Below are 18420 nucleotides of genomic sequence, written 5' to 3'. Positions count from 1 at the left end.
ATTTCTTTGTCTAGTTTGGTAAGGTTTAGGTTTGAAGAGTCCTAGAAAAGCACTTTTCTACAGCATAGGGACAGGAACAGGAGGGTGCTATACCCTGCAGAGGTATTGTTAACCTCAGTTCAATGAATCCGGAAACCCAGACATTGTGAAATGGGCTAATTATTACCTAAGCTGAGGAAGGACACCCACATTCAGACATCTCTAAATGGCTGCAGATGGTCCACACTATTTTTATCCCCTCATTAGGTCATTACAATCGCATTGCATTATTATATCGGCAGATTTCCAGTGGAGTTGTGTTTTGCAGGTTTCAGTAAAAGCACAACTCCTGTTTGGTACAGGACAGTTTTCTGTGAGACTTGTAGTGATTTATTCATCCCGACTTCCAGCCAAGATGCCCTAATTTCATGAAGCTAATGTTAATTCACTTTACTTGTTCGTTAACCCTTTCCTGTCCCAACAGGAAATGTTACAGACCAACCCTCCACAGTGACCCTGCGCATCATGGCCTCTAATGAGTGTGATGACATCTGGTGTAAACAAGTAAACAAGCACTCCATTACAAAAACAAGAAAACAAGAGGACAAAGTAGACAAACTCTAAAAAGGATCAGCATCTACAACCTTTTAGTTTGAGGAGAGGCTTTTTGAACTTCAAACACTCATGAACCTATTGCTTATGACCAGCTTTACAGCTTCAGTTTTAAAGCAACCTTAAAAAATAAAATGATATCTACCAGTTGTACATAGCAAAATAAATGTTAAAAAGTAGAAAATGTATAATGAAAGTATATGGAAGTGGTAAAGAAGTAGACCGTGAATATAGCAAATGGTGTAATGTAAACACACACACACACTCAAACACTGCCTATCTGGTAGTAAATATGCCTACCCTGAGCGGTAGCAGGACTTTACCTGTGTAATGCGTGTTCTTTACGCACATTAAAAAGCTTAGAGATATGATGGCTAACAGGCCGGCTTGTAGCTGCAGGCCCTTTGATCTGGAGCTTGGCCAAATGCTCACATTCCTCCTGCTGCTCCGTCAGTGAGCTCCGAGCTACCAGCGCGCCAGGCCCAGCCCTCTGATCTGAACAGCCCACTGTAATGGGGAATAACAGCCAGGGAGAGGGAGTGAGAGAGAGAGAGAGGGCAGGGAGAGAATAGAGGGAGAGAGACAGAGAGAGGGGTAGAGGTGCAGAGAGAAAGTCAGGAAAAGCAGAGGACACAGAAGAAGAAAAAAAAAGAGGTAGACTTTGAGAGGAGAGAAAAAAAAGGAGAGGGAGTGCACAAACAGGGGTAGAGAGATAAACACACACAGGGACACACACACACACACAGAGAAAACTCTCCACCTCTTTGAGTCTCTCATTCGCTGTCAGTGGCCTCCCCTGTGGACTGAGAAGTGGGGACAGTGTGGGTGGGTGTGAGCCTCTGGAGAGATCACACAGCCAGACGCCAGCCACACACACTCAACTTTCTCTTACACACACACACACACACACACACACACACACAATCCCTTTGCTGTGATCAGCCACAGAATGGCCCTTTTCTTCCGTCAGGCCACTCGGTGAAGACCCGTCTCTCTCTGTGTGAAACAAGAGGATCCGCTGTGGAGTTTGGTCTCACAGGGACTCCAGCACAGGAGTAGGGGCTGCCGTGCCTGCTTTACCGGAGTACTGACCGACACGTATCCCACACCCTAACCGTCGGGATGGGAGATGGACGAGGCGTGTGAGGGGATCCACGGCCAAACAGCGACGAGGCTCACGCAGTCGACAGACAACACTCATCTGCTGGAGAGCTACCTGTGAACACAGAGGTGTGTGCGCTTGTGCGTGTATGAGGACTTTGGGACACATGATGAAGGTGCCAGCGACCGAGTGGGTTGGGTTGACGTTGGTGGCCATCGCTGTGAGTGGATTGTACCACTTGGCGGAGGGGGGGTGCTCGGGGAAGTGCTGCCGGGGCACGGACCTCACCTGCACAACCACGGACTGGCGGATGGACCGCGTCTACGGGACATGCTATTGTGACGAGGGCTGCCAAAGGACCAAGGACTGCTGCTTCGACTACACGAAGGAATGCCCAGGTGAGCATAAAAAAGTAACACGTGCCACTGTGCTCTGAACCCCCGGGCTTGAGCAAATTTATTTGACATTTCTGCCCTTTTAAGGAATGTGTCGGAATGTGTCTGACTGACCGGTCATGCCATGCATGTTTGCACTTCAGCACTGTCAGTCCAAATCTTCATATTAAGCTACATCTGTGCTTTGAGGAATGCACTCGGACCAAACAACTGCAAAGAGTTTAAATCTGTGCAAAGTCCCATGTTTGTAAGATGCATTATATCCATGATCATCTTCAAAACTCTTCTCCATGAATCCATGAATCAATGAATGACTGACTGACTGGTCCACTTCAAAGAGAAGAAAAGCCTAATGAACCATTTGAACCAGTGAGATTAAATGAACTAAAAGGATGTTCAGAGAGCGAGAGACAGAGAGAGAGAGAGAGAATAACTTGAAAGACTCTTAACTTAGCTCCCTCAGTTGAGCTCTTAATCATATTCCACACGTCTAGTTCTGGGCAACTGTACAAATGTTGTCAGGAAAGGAGGTGAAAAACAGCTCAGACACACCCTGTGAGTCAAGATTCAGAAGTCTTATTAAATTTGACATGAAGATATCTGTTTTTCTGTTTATTAAATTTGCTCACTGGGTGGTTCAAACTCGTCAATTAAAGCCTTTGAGAAAATCAACAAAAAGCATTACTAAACACATGTCAAAGACATGTCAACAATGTATTATGACTGTATCGAACCGTATGAAACCATGGCATCAGTCATTCAGACCAGATATATCTTCTTTGTTTAGGCCTTTGTGTAGATCTGGGTTGCACCTAGCCTAGATTCCGCTGTCTACGTATTTCCGCTCAATTTGCCGAAGAGGAGCGTAGCAGAACGTAGTCAAGAGTATTGGTCACACCAGGGCCCAATCTGAATGTAGCCTCTGTGTGGTATTGCACATCTGAGCAAAGTAAAAAAAATAGAACCAAGCTCCTACCTCCACACACAGACATACAATCAGACAGAAGCTGTAGGCTAAAAGAGGACAGGCCTGTCAGTCACCTGTTCATGATTGCTATGTTAATAAACCTTGGGCCATGTCATGCAGTTATTAAATCAAACTCCCGGTCTGTGATGTGTATGTGTGTGTGTGTGCACATGTGTACCTTGTGTCTGAGGGCAATTTTGGCCTTGTGTGTGTGTGTGTGCGTGCGTGTGTGCGTGCGTGCGTGCGATCCCTGGCAGCTCAGCCGTGTGTGGTGAGCGAGTGGAGTTACTGGAGTGGCTGTGCCCAGGCGTGCCAGCGCTCGTTCCGTGTGCGGCGGCGCCACATCGAGAGGGAGCCCAGCAACAGCGGCGAGGCCTGTCCAGCCCTCGAGGAGCAGGCCGGCTGCATGGAATACCAGACCCACCAGGGCCAACACTGCGCTCAGACGCAAGGTACCCCACACACACACACACAGGTCAGCATGCTCAGACGCAAGTTAAACACACACATACTCACAGGCCCACCACGATACTCGGAGTCAAGGTACAGACACACACACACACGGGTCAGCACGCTCAGACGCAAGTTAAACACACACATACTCACAGGCCCACCACGATACTCGGAGTCAAGGTACAGACACACACACACACGTGTCAGCACGCTCAGACGCAAGTTAAACACACACACACACACACACATATATGGTAGGGCCAGCACTGGTACGGTACACACACCAGGGCCAACCCTGTTCATAGTTGCAAAGTACACACAAACACACAATATAAGCAACATACATGACATCTCAGCAACACTGTAGTTTTACTGTGTGGTCAGTGAACAAGCACAGGGACAGACAGACAGTTGCAAAATCAAACACAGCTGGATATTGCAATGAAGAGGCTGTTTGTAGCTACATAGCAATTAGCTTGAAGGGAGCCATTTAAGGAGACATTTTGATTTGCTTATTTGGGTCAGTATCTAATGTACAACATCTAATGTATTTAGGACCTCACATTTCCACACATCTAACAGTCCAAGCTCTGCAACAGGTCTGTTTATTATTTTGCATAGCAAAAATCTAAGAGGAAAAACACAGATTGCATCTAAGGCATTCAGGAGCTTTGCTTGCAACGACATGACTGTGATTGTGGAATGAGTGAAGGGTACTGTTTCCATGCCAGGTCCAGCACTCATCACAACAGTGGAGTATGGGAAAGGACGGACAGGACACAACCTGTACGGGGACCCACAGGATTCTGGGTAGGAATGGTCAAAACCGATTAACACATGGGTAACACACCCACAGATCATGTTTACACATTTCTATTAAAAAAATCTGATTTAACATGACAATGCATGACCACAGAGCACATTCAGCTATGAATTCAAAGCTGGCTTTCAGAAATGAAAATCAACCGGATATATTGAGCACACATGTTACAATATCTAAGGCTAATATGACTAATATGCAACGGTGGAACACCTAGCGTGGAGGATGGAGCATTTAAGGCTAAGCTGCTTTAATTGATGTGTGACCGTTTTAATCAGTACGATTGCTTAAATCAGTGAGGGAACGTAAACACAGCTGAAGGGTCTCTGTATTGTGAGAGTCTGGGTAAACAACAGTGTTTCCTGAGCTCCCTTTGTTGCTCGGGCTGGCGTCTGAAATTCAAAGCGCCAGGCTTTGCTTAAGGCCCTACGCCACCAGATCCTTTTGAATAAAGGCTCACGTCTCTGACTTAAAAAAAAAAAGCTTGGACGGCCCCAACTCTAAAGTCTTTACAAACAAGGCTAGCCTGGACTAGCTGAGACAGGTGAACTGAAAGGACCCCCTGTATACCACCCCTCCACCTACAACCTCCCACCTCCCCCACAGGTTCTGCATGGAGTTTAAGATGGAGACCCTGTCGCCGCACTGCATGGTGGAGAACCGTCCGTACACACGCTGGATGCAGTACCTGAGGGAGGGCTTCACTGTGTGTGTGGCCTGCCAGCCCCCAGCCATGCGCAACGCCAGCCGCAGCTGCCAAGGAGACGGCAACTACGCAGACAGGTACCGACCTCAACGACTGGGTAACGTTAAGCTGGGCAAACAGTGTCTTAACCCAGATCCACTTTGCAATGCACCAAATTCCAATCTGATTTGTTGTGTAGTTTGAGAAGACACACAATGCCTGATTAGAAGGCATAACAATCAGCATTCCTGTCCGATTGGATTTCTTGCATGTCCAAAAATGTGGGGGTCTTTCTTGCAGTGTGAGCAGTCCAAACATCATTCGCGACCATCTGAAACATGAGCAACCATGTCGTATGCGACTGTAAAAAAAACAAAAAAAAAAAAACAGTGTCTTCTCGACACATAGAGTATGTGGGCAGAGACCAAACAGAAACCTGAGGCATCTCCCCGAGTTGCTGCCCAATGAAAAAGCGTCCCTCAAATAGAAGGCCACTTTCTGAGTTTCTGAGTCCCAGTGTTATTATTATATTGAAGAGTTACATTTATTCATTAGGTAGACGCTTTCTTCCAAAATAACAAGTAATAACAAGTAAGAGTACAAGAGAGTTGTTAGCATCTTGCAACCAGAAGAACTTCATAAAATACTCTATGGGGCAATGATTATTCCTCAGGCCCGACTCACAGAAGAAATCAATGCTAATTTGTAGCCAATCCTTTTCCACTCACTCCAAGAAGTGGGTAAAACTTGGTACAATCATCTAATTTCAAATGTGTGGACAAGGCTCTTAAAAGATAGGACATGCAAGATAACGGTTAAGCTTGGTAATGTTACAACCACAGCAAACACACACTCGCCTGTGCGTCCTCGCTACAATTACTCAAGTGTCAGTGTGAAAGAGCCAACAAGTGACCTTGAAACACAGGTCAAACCTGAGGAAGCGCTCACAGACTTGTCTTTGTACTGTGGTCACCAGGCAGGACCTCTTTCACCACTCTGTGAGAATGACCTCTGCCCTCCACCTCAAGTCCAATGAAAGATTAATTTTTGTCTGACAATACATTTGTTCTTGTTATTACAGAGCATTTTCACAAGTGAAACTTTTCATGTTCTGCTGACAGAAAATTGGGTTTTTTAAAAATTATTTCAATGTAGTATTTCTAACACAACAGGGGAATTTAATTCGCAAAGATTACCAATAGAGCAAGATGCTCAGATGAAAAAACAAAGCATTTAGCCTTATGGTCCAATGAAAAGGTGATGGATGTGTAAAGGTCTCAGTACTGATAGGAATACAGCCAAAAAGGTGCATCTACACACTAGATGAGTCTGTATGAGCCGTATGAAGATGTGTAGTGTGTGTGTGTAGTGGATTATATGTTTGTTTTGTTTCCCAGGGATGAGGTGCTTCACTGGCAGGCCATGGGGAACCCTCGGTGCCGGGGGACCTGGAAGAAGGTGCAGAGGCTGCAGCACTGCTCGTGCCCCCAGGTGCACAGTTTCGTATTCATCTGAGGGGAGGCACGCAGAGCACATGCAGTCCTCATGCACAGCCTCCGCTTTGTTAACGCCAGATTGTTCACGTGCGTAACGTTGACATTTTTGGCCTCTGCTCAATTTCCCCTTTCCAAATTCTGATAAACTTAATCTCTAATGACCTGTTAACATCTAAGCTTATGTCTCTTCACTCATCAGCAAAGCGATCACAAAGACGCCAGAATTAACTGTCTGCTGTGTGCATAGATGAGCACAACGCACAACCCACGTGCCAGATGTAATATTCACGATCAGCACCAGCACTGTACAATTAGCTCTTATGGCGCTTAAAAGACACAAATGCATGAATTGTAATTATAAGACAATCAATTAAAGTGTTTGTTTTTAATATTGATTTTTGTCGTCATGTCTGATGTCTTTTGCATGAAGAGTGCCCTCTACTGGTCTTAAAAAGTATTTTTTTAAAAAGGTGTCTGGATTTTGCAAGGAGTCTATAACAGACATTCAATTCCATTTAAAACAAGCTATTGAATATGTTTATTAGCAACAATAATTAGTCAGGTCATGTGAGTTTATTTTACAGAGTTCTGTTTTCTCATTATTACTGTATTTAACATAAAACTGCTAATTGGCTGCAAGCATCTTCAATTAAATTGACTGCTACATATTCTTCTGGAAAATAAATAAATACCATTGTAATAGTTCTGTGAAAATGTCATAAAACATATTTTCATTTACAAGAAAAACAAAAAAAAAAGGCATTTTTTTTCCCCCATGACTGCTACTGCTGCTGCTGGTAGTCCACTAGACCAGTTCACGTTTCTTCAAGATTCGCCATCTGTCTTTGAGGTTGACGGAGGTGCGGTCGCCAAAGTCATACTCCTGCAGGATCTGCGACCACTTGCCCTCTCCGTATTGGCGCACTCCGGCTTTGAGAAATTTGTCCTCTCCGCTCGTCCACATCTGCGGAGAACCCAACTAGAGCTAGGCATTTGTGCAGACGTTTCCTTCTCGTTAGTTAGGAGCATGCACAGAGGTTTGACTTTCTTAACATGCACTTAGAGCAGTGTTTCCCAAACTTTTTTTTCTGGGGACCCACTTTTTAAAAATGACAGACCGTCGCGACCCATTTCACTTCAGATCTAACATGCAACCACCAATATTTTAAGCCACAGGTTCTCCAACTTTTCTATGAATTCTCAACTCTGAATAAATAAGTATAAGTATGTATAAGTATATATACTCTTTTGATCCCGTGAGGGAAATTTGGTCTCTGCATTTATCCCAATCCGTGAATTAGTGAAACACACTCAGCACACAGTGAACACACAGTGAGGTGAAGCAATAGACAAAGATAATGCGCCTTTACTGTAGCCTAGTAGAGTTTGTGAGGTGGAAAACGAAAGGAAATAATAGCATTTCAAATGTCCATTTAAATTGTGGCCTAATGTAATGCACTATTGTGCATTTTAAATCCGAAATAATAAGGAATGTGAGGAGGCGCCCCACAGAAATGTTTCATTTTGCGAGTAGATGTCCACGCTGTCCCCTCTGAGACGCGTTCGCCCCCCAGTTTCAGAGTTATTCTAAATGCAGAATTGCACAGTGGCCCGTGACTGTGGTAGTTAACAAACTAGATCCTAATAGAAAACTGTTAGCTTTCCTGGTATAAATGGTATAAGTTAGGCCTATTATACAAATAGGCGACCCAAATAAAATCTCCTGCGACTCACCCGTGGGTCACAACCCAGACTTTGGGAACCAGTGACTTTAGCTTTTAGCTAGTGTGGCATATGGTATAACAGAACTTGTGGCTTGTGAGGTATTTCCCTTTTTTGAACATGAAGATGTATTCATCTTTTGCAGAGCTTTGTTTAAATATGAAATATGTCTGTTTTTGTGTAAAGAATATGAACATAATTCAGTTTGGTTTATGTTGGGTGATCTTGGTGAGAATTTCCTTTTTGTTTTTATTATTATAACTTTCTAATGTTGGGGAAAGTTGTAACACTGCCCAAGGGCAGTTGTAACATGCCAGTTTAAAGGGGTAGAGTAACTCTTACCATGACAATGTCATAAATTATTCAAACCCAAATAGTGGTGGATAAAGATTTTTGTGTGTGGTAGTTTTTAATAGTAAGGCTCCTTATTATGGACCAAAAATCATATATATTTTTGGTGATACACATGATTCCATGACCAGTGCTGTACCTGTGCTTTGGACATTGAATACCTGAAAGTGGCTCAGGAGGCATCATGTTACCTCTTGGTGTACACATAACACTAATTGGCACATTGAGTGGGAAAGTCAAACCAGGGGCTACACTCACCTTCCTGGTCCTCAGCATGGAGTTCTCCACGGACGGCGGTGATCTGTTTCGGGCAGATAGGCGGGTAACTTCTGTAGGAGTGACAGGTCAAACTTGTTACCAAAAACACTACTGCCACGGCACCTAGTGCTGCAGATTATCTGATAGAGGTGTTTGTATTGCACTGGTAGAGCGCAAATGCAGAAATACCAACATTTGCAGAATGAAACAAACGTTAAGTTAAGTTATAGCTGTATGGTCATGTGGGAAGCTTCCTACTAGAAATTTGTTCTCTGCATTTTACCCATCTGGGGGCACACACTACGAGCACACCTAAACACCCAGAGCAGAGGGCAGCCCTTGATCCGGTGCCTGGGGAGCAATTGGGTTAGGTGCCTTGCTCAAGGACACCGCCTCCATGGACGTGGATGTGGAAGAGCACTGTTCAGTCACTCCCCCCACCCACATTTTTCCTTCCAGTCAGAGATCGAACTGGCCACCCTTCGGTCACAAGTCCGATTCCCTAACCAGTAGGCCACGGATGCCACAGCCGACTCGAAAATGATATGTGAAGACCAAGTTATATTCTTGACAATAGTAACTACTGTATATAAAGCACTTTGAAAACACAAAATACAATAGTAATACAAACAAACAAAAATAAAACAACTTACTTAATTTGGACTCTTTGAAGTTCTTTGCAGGCTTCTTGGCAGATTCAGGATTCCAAGGCTGAGTGTGTTTCCCAAGCAGTCTCTTCTTATGTCTATCCAAGACACACACAGACATTATGGTATAAAATACATCTGTATTCTTTAAACATCCCAGACAGATGAGGCATAGAGCTGAGGACTCACCTATTGAGCGTCGAGTGCAACACAAGCTCCTCGTCGCTGTTTGGGAGCAAGTTCGATACCGTGAATTAAGAAATGTCTTGTTCAGAGATTTTCAAGATTCTCTAGCTAGTTTGATGTGGTGTCAGACTGGTCAAGGGATGCCTTGATTGACTATTTCTGATGGCAATGGAAAATCAATTCACTTCAAAACAAGGCAAACTATGGCCAGAGCTTAATGAGCAACACTACAAAAACGTCAGATGTCATACTTCTCTATAGTCTCTCCTCCATTCTCCTGCAATGTCTCTATAGTCTCTCCATCATTCTCCTCCAACAGCTTCTGGGACTGGGCCCCTGACTTGTCTTTCTCCTGTCTGGCATGAACCACCTTAGAGGCTGCCTAATACATAATAATCAAACAAACAAACAAACAAACAAACCAACCACACACATCACCATCAACAACAACAACAAAACAAACATACAAACCAAAATCACCATGACAAAATACAGTTTGCTGAAAGAGCTATCTGGACATAGCCTTTAATATTAGAAGGGGAATGTACCTTACTTCAGATCCTTCAGACTTTTTTTTCGGTTTTTAATTCAGTCTGGGTTATGGAACCGGGTTATAAGAACTTATATTAAAAAAACACTTTACATACCTGCAGAAGAAAGCTTGATGGGTTTTCTTCAAGGAAAGAGTCTAGGAACGCTTGTATTTGGTCCAACAGGCGGGTGAAACTGAAGCTGGTGAGGTACGCGTCATAGGTGTTCTTGGCACTTACTATTGAGGCCAGTTTCATTTGTAATTTCTACAAACAGATGTGAGGCAAAAGAGAGCAAGATTTAGCTGTGAACGACTTGTCCTCCTAGCCCACTGTACAGCCGAGATGAGAGCTCATAAACAAAACACTACTATCCATAGTTATAAAACCTAAATATATCTATGCTACTACCAACCTGTGGAAGGTCACATTCTCGTTCGAACCACTGTAGGGCATCCTTGGCCATTGACGGCATTCCTTTCTCCAAACACACGCTGACCGACTACAAGGGAAACACAACACAACAAAAGAGTAGAGTGAAATTAAGGTAATATTGGGATGAATGAATGTGGCTAACAGTATTCGGCTAGTTGCAGGGTTCAAACCTGAATGAAAAGCAGACGTTTGACTGTTTGGTGAAGGTTTGCATCTGCCACAACTTTGTCCATAGCATTCCAAACTACAACAGCTGACATCAGTGGTTTGACTTCCTCTTCCTGGGTGTACTGGACATCTGAGAACAAAATCCAGCACAGACACACACAGGTTCACAAGTGCACACACAGAACACAAGGCAACGTCATTGCGTAAAGGTAGTAGTCGGCTAGTAGTATTCTTTCACACAGACATATGGGCATTTGTGGATATTTGTCGATGTTTGTGGACAGTAACGGGTATGCCATGTTGTTGGGGAGGTGCAAACAAAAGCTGCATCGCCATTGAGATAAATAGATAGATAGATAGATAGATACTTTATTGATCCCCAAGGGGAAATTCAAGGTCCCAGTAGTTTAAGACATCACAAACAACATACACTACAACATAAACAGGATGATATATATATATATATATAAAAACATAGAAAGGAGCTGGCTCAAGGATTAGGTATTTTGCCGTGTTTAGCTGTATAATGAAAGCACAGGTTTTTTTTAAATAGCTATCCAGTCTTCTGGCCACGTTACTATCATTTTGGTAACTATGACGATATAACGAGCTATTTTCTATTTTTTTTTTATTTATATTTTTTCCAACATTTATCACCCAGAGGGTATACATACAAGCCGAAGCTCAAAGAAAAGAACCACAGACAAAAACAGAAATTCAGACACAAACAAAAAACAACAAAAAAAGGAGAGTACAGAGAAAAGTGTGTGTGCTTGTGCATGAGTGTATGAGAGTGTGTGTGTGTACTGTATGTGTCTGCGTGCGCAGTGTATGTGCATGTATGAAATGCATCATGTGCACATTATCTGACCCCTTCCATGCTTTCAGAGCACCTTGTCACCTTATCTACATAGCACAAATATTCTGCTTTCCACCTTTCCAGACTACCATTTGCTATGCATGTAAGCTTCTCCATTTCCAATACTTTGTTTATTGTATTATACCACAAGTGTAGTTCTGGTGTTTTAGGTTGCTTCCATAACCGTGTCACCTGCTTCAGAGCGGTCAAGCGCAATATATGAAAGACCTTTCGCTCCTTAGCCTTTATCTTATGTTGTGTATTTATGCCCAGCCAATTTTCGAATGCGAGAGATTCCTTAATGTCCAGAATGTTTTTAGTGGCTTTCTCTACCCCTACCCAGAAAGACTTTATTACTGGGCAAGTTAAAAATATGTGTGTGTGGTTTGCCTTTACTTCTCCGCAACCTCTCCAGCAGCCAGACCCTGTTGCAGGAGAGCACTACTCATTATGTTCGGTGTAATAAAAAATCTTTGGCTTATTTTCCAAGCGTATTCTTTCCAATATTTTGAATGTGTAGTTTTAAAATTTTCCTTCAGAGAGTCACTCCAGGCCGTCTCCGAGATATTTATGGATAACTCATTTTCCCATTTTCTTTTGCATTGTTTTTTACAATTGTTAGTCCAAAAATTATCTTGTATATATTTGAAAGTTTTATCCTACCTTTGTCTCGATTTTCTGCCAAATATTGTAATAGATATAACGATAAACGATATAATCGATATAACGAGTTATTTGACGTCTTCAGAACACTAAACATATCGGAGGTGCCTAATGTTGAGTTACTCCAGTCTAGATTTTTTGATGTTAATCACTCCTATGATATAGCTGCTATTGTTATTGTCGATCCAAAGTAGGGGGCCTGTTTCGAAGTTAACTGATGGTCAAATCAACCAAAACTCCCATTGATTGCGCCTCCAAGTGGTCTGTGCCGTGTGGAAGAATACTACATTTACTTCATCTTTGGTTACTATTTAACAACAAATTACCTAAATTTTTGGCGTCCATGACCCTCGCAAGGAAACCACAGACCAACTTCTTTTTCATTTGATGGTCATCCAATTGAAGCCCATCGATCAAAGCTGCGGATAAGATGTAACGTTAACGTTAAACATAATCTCAAAGTTGGACGCATCAACAGAGCGGTTATAACGTTGTGCGCTCCTTGGTTAACGTTGCTTCACAAAAACTGACTTAGCTCAATTTAACTTACCTTCGAATGACCGTACAGCTCTCATGAACTCAGCGGAATTCTTCTCTTTGAAATGATGAGTTATGGAGAGAAACAAATAGTCAATAATCCATGATTTAACTGTGCAGTCTACGTCTGAAAAAGAAGCATTTTCATCGGTTGTACTTGTTATTGTAACTATGCTCGGAGACGCTTCCTTCCCGTTCATTATATATAACATTACATTTACGTTACACTTCAAAGTTGATCAACAACTTCAGGCTAAATGTTTTGATAATATTCGCGCGCTTTCGTTTGTGCTGCTGAATGAAAGGCCGTTTGCCTACATCGACACCTAGCGGTAAGGAGTGGAGTTACAATTATGTATGCTAATCAGGAAGGGCATGTAAAAAAATCAGTGTAGCCTACTCATGAGCCTACTTTGATATTTCTAGACATTATCTGATATTAACTCATGTTCAACTCGTTCAGTTTGTTAATTAGTTGCGCTTGTTCCTATCTATGTCTATGATTTAATATGTCTCCGCTAATACAGATTTGACGAATTGACCCTACATTAGTCAGATAGGGCAGGCTACCCAATTTTAACAGCACATGACAGTGGCCTGAAGGATTAAAAAACATTTAACTGACAATTTTATTAAATTTCATGCTACAGTAATCCTCTAGTTTTAGTTTCTGAGTTTTGTGAAAATATGAACTTGACACTGTAGGTTACATTTTAGACAACATTCTGAGGCCTACTGCTGATTAGGGGAATTTTGATCAAGAAACCATTAGCCTAGTTGGCACTTGGCACAGAAATACAATGTCTCTTTCCACACAAACTCTCTAACCTCAACACCATTTCCAATGTGCGGAACCCTGAAGAGGTCATTGCAAGATATCTTTTTTTTTGTACTAAATTGTGCACACATTTTGCTAAATAATGCGCTCATTTGAATAATTGCGCTCTGATATAAATTTGTGTGCACATGATTTAATAAATTTTGCACACAATATAGTAAAATGTGTGCACAATTGACTAACTATAATATACTATAATAATATAATAACTATAATAAGCAATAGTCTAAGAAAATGAGACCACAACTTAGTAAAACGGGCACATAATATTCAAAATTGTGCACCCAATCTAGTAAAATGAGACCACAATTGAGTAAAATGAGCCCACAATTTACTAAAATGAGCGCACATTCTCTCAATATACGCAAATATCTTGCAATGCTCCGTACCAATGTATACTAGCCTGATCTTTATTACAGTGCATGAAAATGCACTGTACTGTTATCACTTGGCTTCTTCTTTTTTTACCAGTTTTTCTGCGTCTTAATTCAGCTTGAACTGTTAACGTAGAAGACGCAAACGTTGTTGCGCAGGTCTTCTAAAGGACTGGTGTGCAATGTTTTTTTCATTTTTGTAAACCTTATACTTTTTGAGATATTAACAAAAAACAAGCTTATTTTTCCCCATAGATTTTGCATTAGCATTATGAGATCATAAAGGACCAATTAAACTGATTTAGCCTACACCTGTATCAACTGCCAGCTGCTCAACTAGGTGCCCACAAAGAGCCAATTAAACTGATTTGCACCTGTATCAATTGCCATCTGCTCAACTAGACTAGCTCTCTGCATCTCTCTCCATTCCATGAGTACCTGGCTGCAGACCTAATGGGTGGAGCTCCACTCCAGAACGGAAATACGTCACCTCTACAGTCTATCACGCTTAAAAAATGAAGGAGCTACGTGGAGGACTCTTGAGGTCTCTTGAGAGACTTGTACAAGTTATACAGATGTAAGTTTGTAATGTTTCAACTAGAAATGAGGAATTACAGTAGTGAGATGGAAAGCTGCTGGCTTAATGTTGGTGGGGGAAAAAAAAACATTGAATCACTTAATTTTTTGGTTCATACAAACCCTTGTACCAAAAAACCTTGTGTGTCAAGGCGTTCTTGAGATATAACACTCATGTTTTTAACCTTGACATTTGACCTTTGACCTCCAACATCAATTCACTTCATCTTTGAGTCCATACAAACACTCATACCAAATTTCAGACATGTATGTCAAGGCATTCTTGAGATATCGCGTTCAGAGTATTCATGGACTTGACCTTTGACCTTTGACCTTCAACATCAACTCACTTCATCTTTGAGTCCGTACAAACACTTTGACCAAATTTGAAGCATATGCGTCAAGCCATTCTGGAGATATAATGCATGAGATATGGCTGTGACTTTTATTTTGACACACGGGAAACACTTAAACAGGATATGTAGTTCAGGGAGAGCCAGATTCAGTAGGGGTTAAGTCATTGAGAGACCTCAGACCCATTAGACCAGCCTCAGACGAGTCCAGGAAGTGACGTCAATTCCGGAAATAAGTACATAATTTACTTTACTCTTTATAGAGAATACAGCTGGGAAAAACGTGTTTTCTTTTACAGTTCATGGAAAAAATAGTCACATTAGGTAGAAGCTTTTTATTATTATTCGTAATTCACATTTATTTATTAAATAATCGATCGCGACTGACTGTCCATGAGATCTGCCAGAGTCAGCTGAAAGGAGCTCGTGACTCACGCATAGGGAATCACGGCAGATATTGGGCGAAATTTTGGTTTATGGCTATCGTTTAGGTGTTCTTCCTATTCATTAACATGAACATGATGACTGACTAAATAAATGACTATGATGTTTAATAAACCATTGTAGGCATACAAGTTATCATTATATCACATCACATCAATTAAGTGTTTTCTGTAGGCTAGGTTACTGTGTGACATGCTTTACACTAGGCTACAGCATATAAATCAACAATAGGCTATCAACATGTTTGCAGTATCACTGTTGCAGAAATCACATACAAGAAGGCATCCTCTTGATTGTTTGTACATTTTTGCACATTCCAACATAAGGAAGCAGCATGAGGAAACTTGTCGTTTTTCTGCCTTATTTTCTAACTACTTTTACGAGTCTGCAGTAGGCCTATCACTGAGTACAGCTGTTACAAGAGGGTCTGGCGTCCCTTTGTTATGATGCACTTCCTGCGACGCGGTCATTCGTCTCTAAATGACTTAACTCCCTCTCGCCAGATTGTATGCTAAGAAGATGAGACAGTTGGATTCACAGGTGACACCTGTGCCAGTGTTCCGATTAGCCCGAGAACTACTCTGGGAGCTTAACGAGTGCAGCTGGCTTTAGGCCATTATGACATCACAGCCTCCATTCAAGTCTATGGGGGAAAATGAGCTTTTTAACATTTTTAATCCTCTATTTCTCAAAAAGTATAAACTTTTAAAACAATCTGAATAATAACTCTCTTGTCCTACTCCATACCTACACAACGGTTATTTCAACATGTCTGTACGTTAAGCGGTTAGAGACGCATTCATTCTTGAAAAGGTAAAAAAAAAAGGTTATAAGAAGAAGAAGCCAGGAGATTTCAAGATAGTTTTAACGTCTGTTTTTTTCCATGTCAGTAAGTCAGGAGGCTATAGCTGTAGTCTTACTCGCTGGCTGCTAATGTAGCTAGTAGCTCTAATAGGCAGAGGCGGACAGAGTACACAGTTTCATTACTTGAGTAAAAGTTCAGATGCCCTTTGCTAAATTTTACTCAAGTACAAGTAAAAGTACAACAGTCAGATGTCTACTTAAGTAAAAGTACTGAAGTACTTGTTTTTAAAAGTACTTGAGTATCAAGAGTACAAGAGTAGCCTACATTTTCTAAATATTGCATTACTACTGACACAGTGCTTACATTTATGTACAGAAACGTCCTACATGGAGTTATGAAAAATGTTAATGTTAATACCTTAGAGAATCTAAAAGGAATTGAAAGTAAAATCAAGTCATTTTCATCTTTTTACCATGTTGCCAGGGATGGGCAGTATTTCTAATACATGTATTTAAAATACGTATTTCAAACACAAAATACTATTTTGTAATTGAAACACTTGAAGCGAAAACTATCATTAACTTGTTCAGAAAATTGGCAAATTGGCCACAGGTTGGCACATTCCCGGGATGGACCTGCTTCTTCATCCATTGTTTCGTCAATTGTTTTTTTTTGCTCTTATCTAAATCTAGTGATGTAGTACTCGAGTCCGGTCTCGGACTCGAGTCCGGTCTCGAGACCAATTTCTGCTTTCTCGGTCTCGTCTCGGACTCGTTCCTTCAAAGACTCGGTCTTGACTCGGTCTCGGACCACAGTGGGAGGAGAAGGACTCGTAATTTCAGACCGAGTCCTCGAGACCAACGCATTTTTTATGTTCATATAAAAAAACAGACAACACATAACAACAATAATAATAAAATGCAATGTTGACCGGCATTATTTGAAAATGACATCCCATGGTGCAATGCAAAGATACTGCCGTCAGAGTCGTTTATTTATCTCTATGGCTCTGCTGCCGGTGAGTGTCTGTAGGTCAGCATAGTCCATATTAAGACGTTAAGACTGCTCCTCTAAACAATTCCCAATCTAGCTTAGTCTGTAGGCCTAACTGTTGATTATTAACTGGGGTGATATTAAATTCTGAATATTAAAACTGAATTTTTTTTATGGTCTTGGTCTCGACTCGGTCTCGACTCCTAAAGGACTCGGTCTCGACTCGGACTTGCTTCTTCAAAGACTCGGTCTTGACTCGGACTCGACTGTATTTGAAAACCAACAGACTCGGTCTCGACTCGGTCTCGACCCTTCAAAGACTCGGTCTTGACTCGGACTCGGCATAGGCGGTCTCGTCCCCATCACTATCTAAATCTGATCATGGAGTTGACTTTGGCGGAAAGCTGAAGGTGATTGCTGATAGGCTGTCCCAATCAGTGGCGCCTGCACAATCCAATCACGTTTGAGAGGGAAACAACAAATTGAGGGTTTCCCAGATTTTTCTTTTTTCCTTTTTTTTAGAAGAAGTAACGGGTACTCACATTTATGGATAGAAATGTAGTGGAGTAAAGAGGACAATATTTGCCTCTCAAATGTACTTGAGTAAAGTCCCCAAAAATGATACTCGAGTAAAGTACAGATCCCTCAAAATTGTACTCAAGTACTGTACTCAAGTAAATGTACTCCGTTACTGTCCGGCTCTGCTAATAGGTGACTTACCATCCAATTTAAAAAAAACAGCAGGCTTACTTTATGGTTTTCTTTTCTTCCTAACCCTCATTTTGTCAATGTTCACATGGAAAAACACAGTATATCAACAACTTTTAAATGATCTACTTTTAAACTATCAATAACATTCATTAAACTATGTGTATCAACATCCATTCAACCGTCTGTCTATCAACATTCATTAAATTATCTGTCTATCAACAACCTTTAAACTATCTACATTCAACTTTACAATGTCTGCTTTTAAACTATCAACTTTCATTAAACTATGCAACCACCATGTGTATCCTAGCAACACTAGTAACCATCTCTGCATTATCTGTTTTAACTAAACATGATATTTTCCATCACAACATTTGCATTTTCATGCACTGGTGCATTGTTTACATTTCTAGTTTATATTACTTACCATTCCTTTAAGATTTATGCAATACACTTGCTGA

General features: G+C 41.5%; 2 protein-coding genes across 3 annotated transcripts; one reads left to right on the top strand and one right to left on the bottom strand.

Moving 5' to 3' along the window:
• Positions 1–1203: 1203 nt before the first annotated feature.
• LOC121688588 (somatomedin-B and thrombospondin type-1 domain-containing protein) lies at positions 1204–6904 on the top strand. The gene is made up of 5 exons (XM_042068276.1): positions 1204–2091; positions 3313–3507; positions 4240–4318; positions 4935–5111; positions 6411–6904. The coding sequence occupies exons 1-5, from the start codon at positions 1842–1844 to the stop codon at positions 6526–6528; spliced, it is 819 nt and encodes a 272-aa protein (XP_041924210.1). The 5' UTR covers positions 1204–1841; the 3' UTR covers positions 6529–6904.
• Positions 6905–7018: 114 nt separating this feature from the next.
• terf1 (telomeric repeat binding factor (NIMA-interacting) 1) lies at positions 7019–13171 on the bottom strand. Of its 2 annotated transcripts, none has more exons than XM_042068274.1 (10): positions 12879–13169; positions 12655–12747; positions 10809–10936; positions 10619–10705; positions 10321–10470; positions 9925–10055; positions 9677–9712; positions 9494–9585; positions 8841–8911; positions 7019–7473 (listed from the first exon to the last, which is right to left on the bottom strand). In XM_042068274.1, exons 1-10 carry the CDS (start codon positions 13075–13077, stop codon positions 7315–7317), a joined length of 1146 nt encoding a protein of 381 aa, XP_041924208.1. In that variant the 5' UTR covers positions 13078–13169; the 3' UTR covers positions 7019–7314. The 2 variants fall into 2 exon arrangements, with proteins under 2 accessions (XP_041924208.1, XP_041924209.1); XM_042068275.1 differs by having other exon boundaries at positions 7417–7494; positions 12879–13171.
• Positions 13172–18420: the final 5249 nt, after the last annotated feature.

The sequence above is a fragment of the Alosa sapidissima genome, chromosome 17 (assembly GCF_018492685.1).
Source record: "Alosa sapidissima isolate fAloSap1 chromosome 17, fAloSap1.pri, whole genome shotgun sequence".
NCBI lineage: Eukaryota > Metazoa > Chordata > Actinopteri > Clupeiformes > Clupeidae > Alosa > Alosa sapidissima.
This window is presented reverse-complemented; position numbering and strand designations above follow the sequence as displayed.

Excerpts from the sequence above, each read along its gene's own strand:
- LOC121688588 (XM_042068276.1), top strand. The coding sequence starts at position 1,842 with ATGAGGACTTTGGGACACATGATGAAGGTGCCAGCGACCGAGTGGGTT. Across the intron at positions 3,508-4,239 it reads ACACTGCGCTCAGACGCAAG|GTCCAGCACTCATCACAACA; the intron begins GTACCCCACACA and ends TTTCCATGCCAG. Across the intron at positions 5,112-6,410 it reads GACGGCAACTACGCAGACAG|GGATGAGGTGCTTCACTGGC; the intron begins GTACCGACCTCA and ends TTTGTTTCCCAG.
- terf1 (XM_042068274.1), bottom strand. The coding sequence starts at position 13,077 with ATGTTATATATAATGAACGGGAAGGAAGCGTCTCCGAGCATAGTTACA. Across the intron at positions 9,713-9,924 it reads GGAGGAGAGACTATAGAGAA|CGACGAGGAGCTTGTGTTGC; the intron begins GTATGACATCTG and ends GCTCCCAAACAG. Across the intron at positions 7,474-8,840 it reads CCATGCTGAGGACCAGGAAG|ATGTGGACGAGCGGAGAGGA; the intron begins GTGAGTGTAGCC and ends GGTTCTCCGCAG.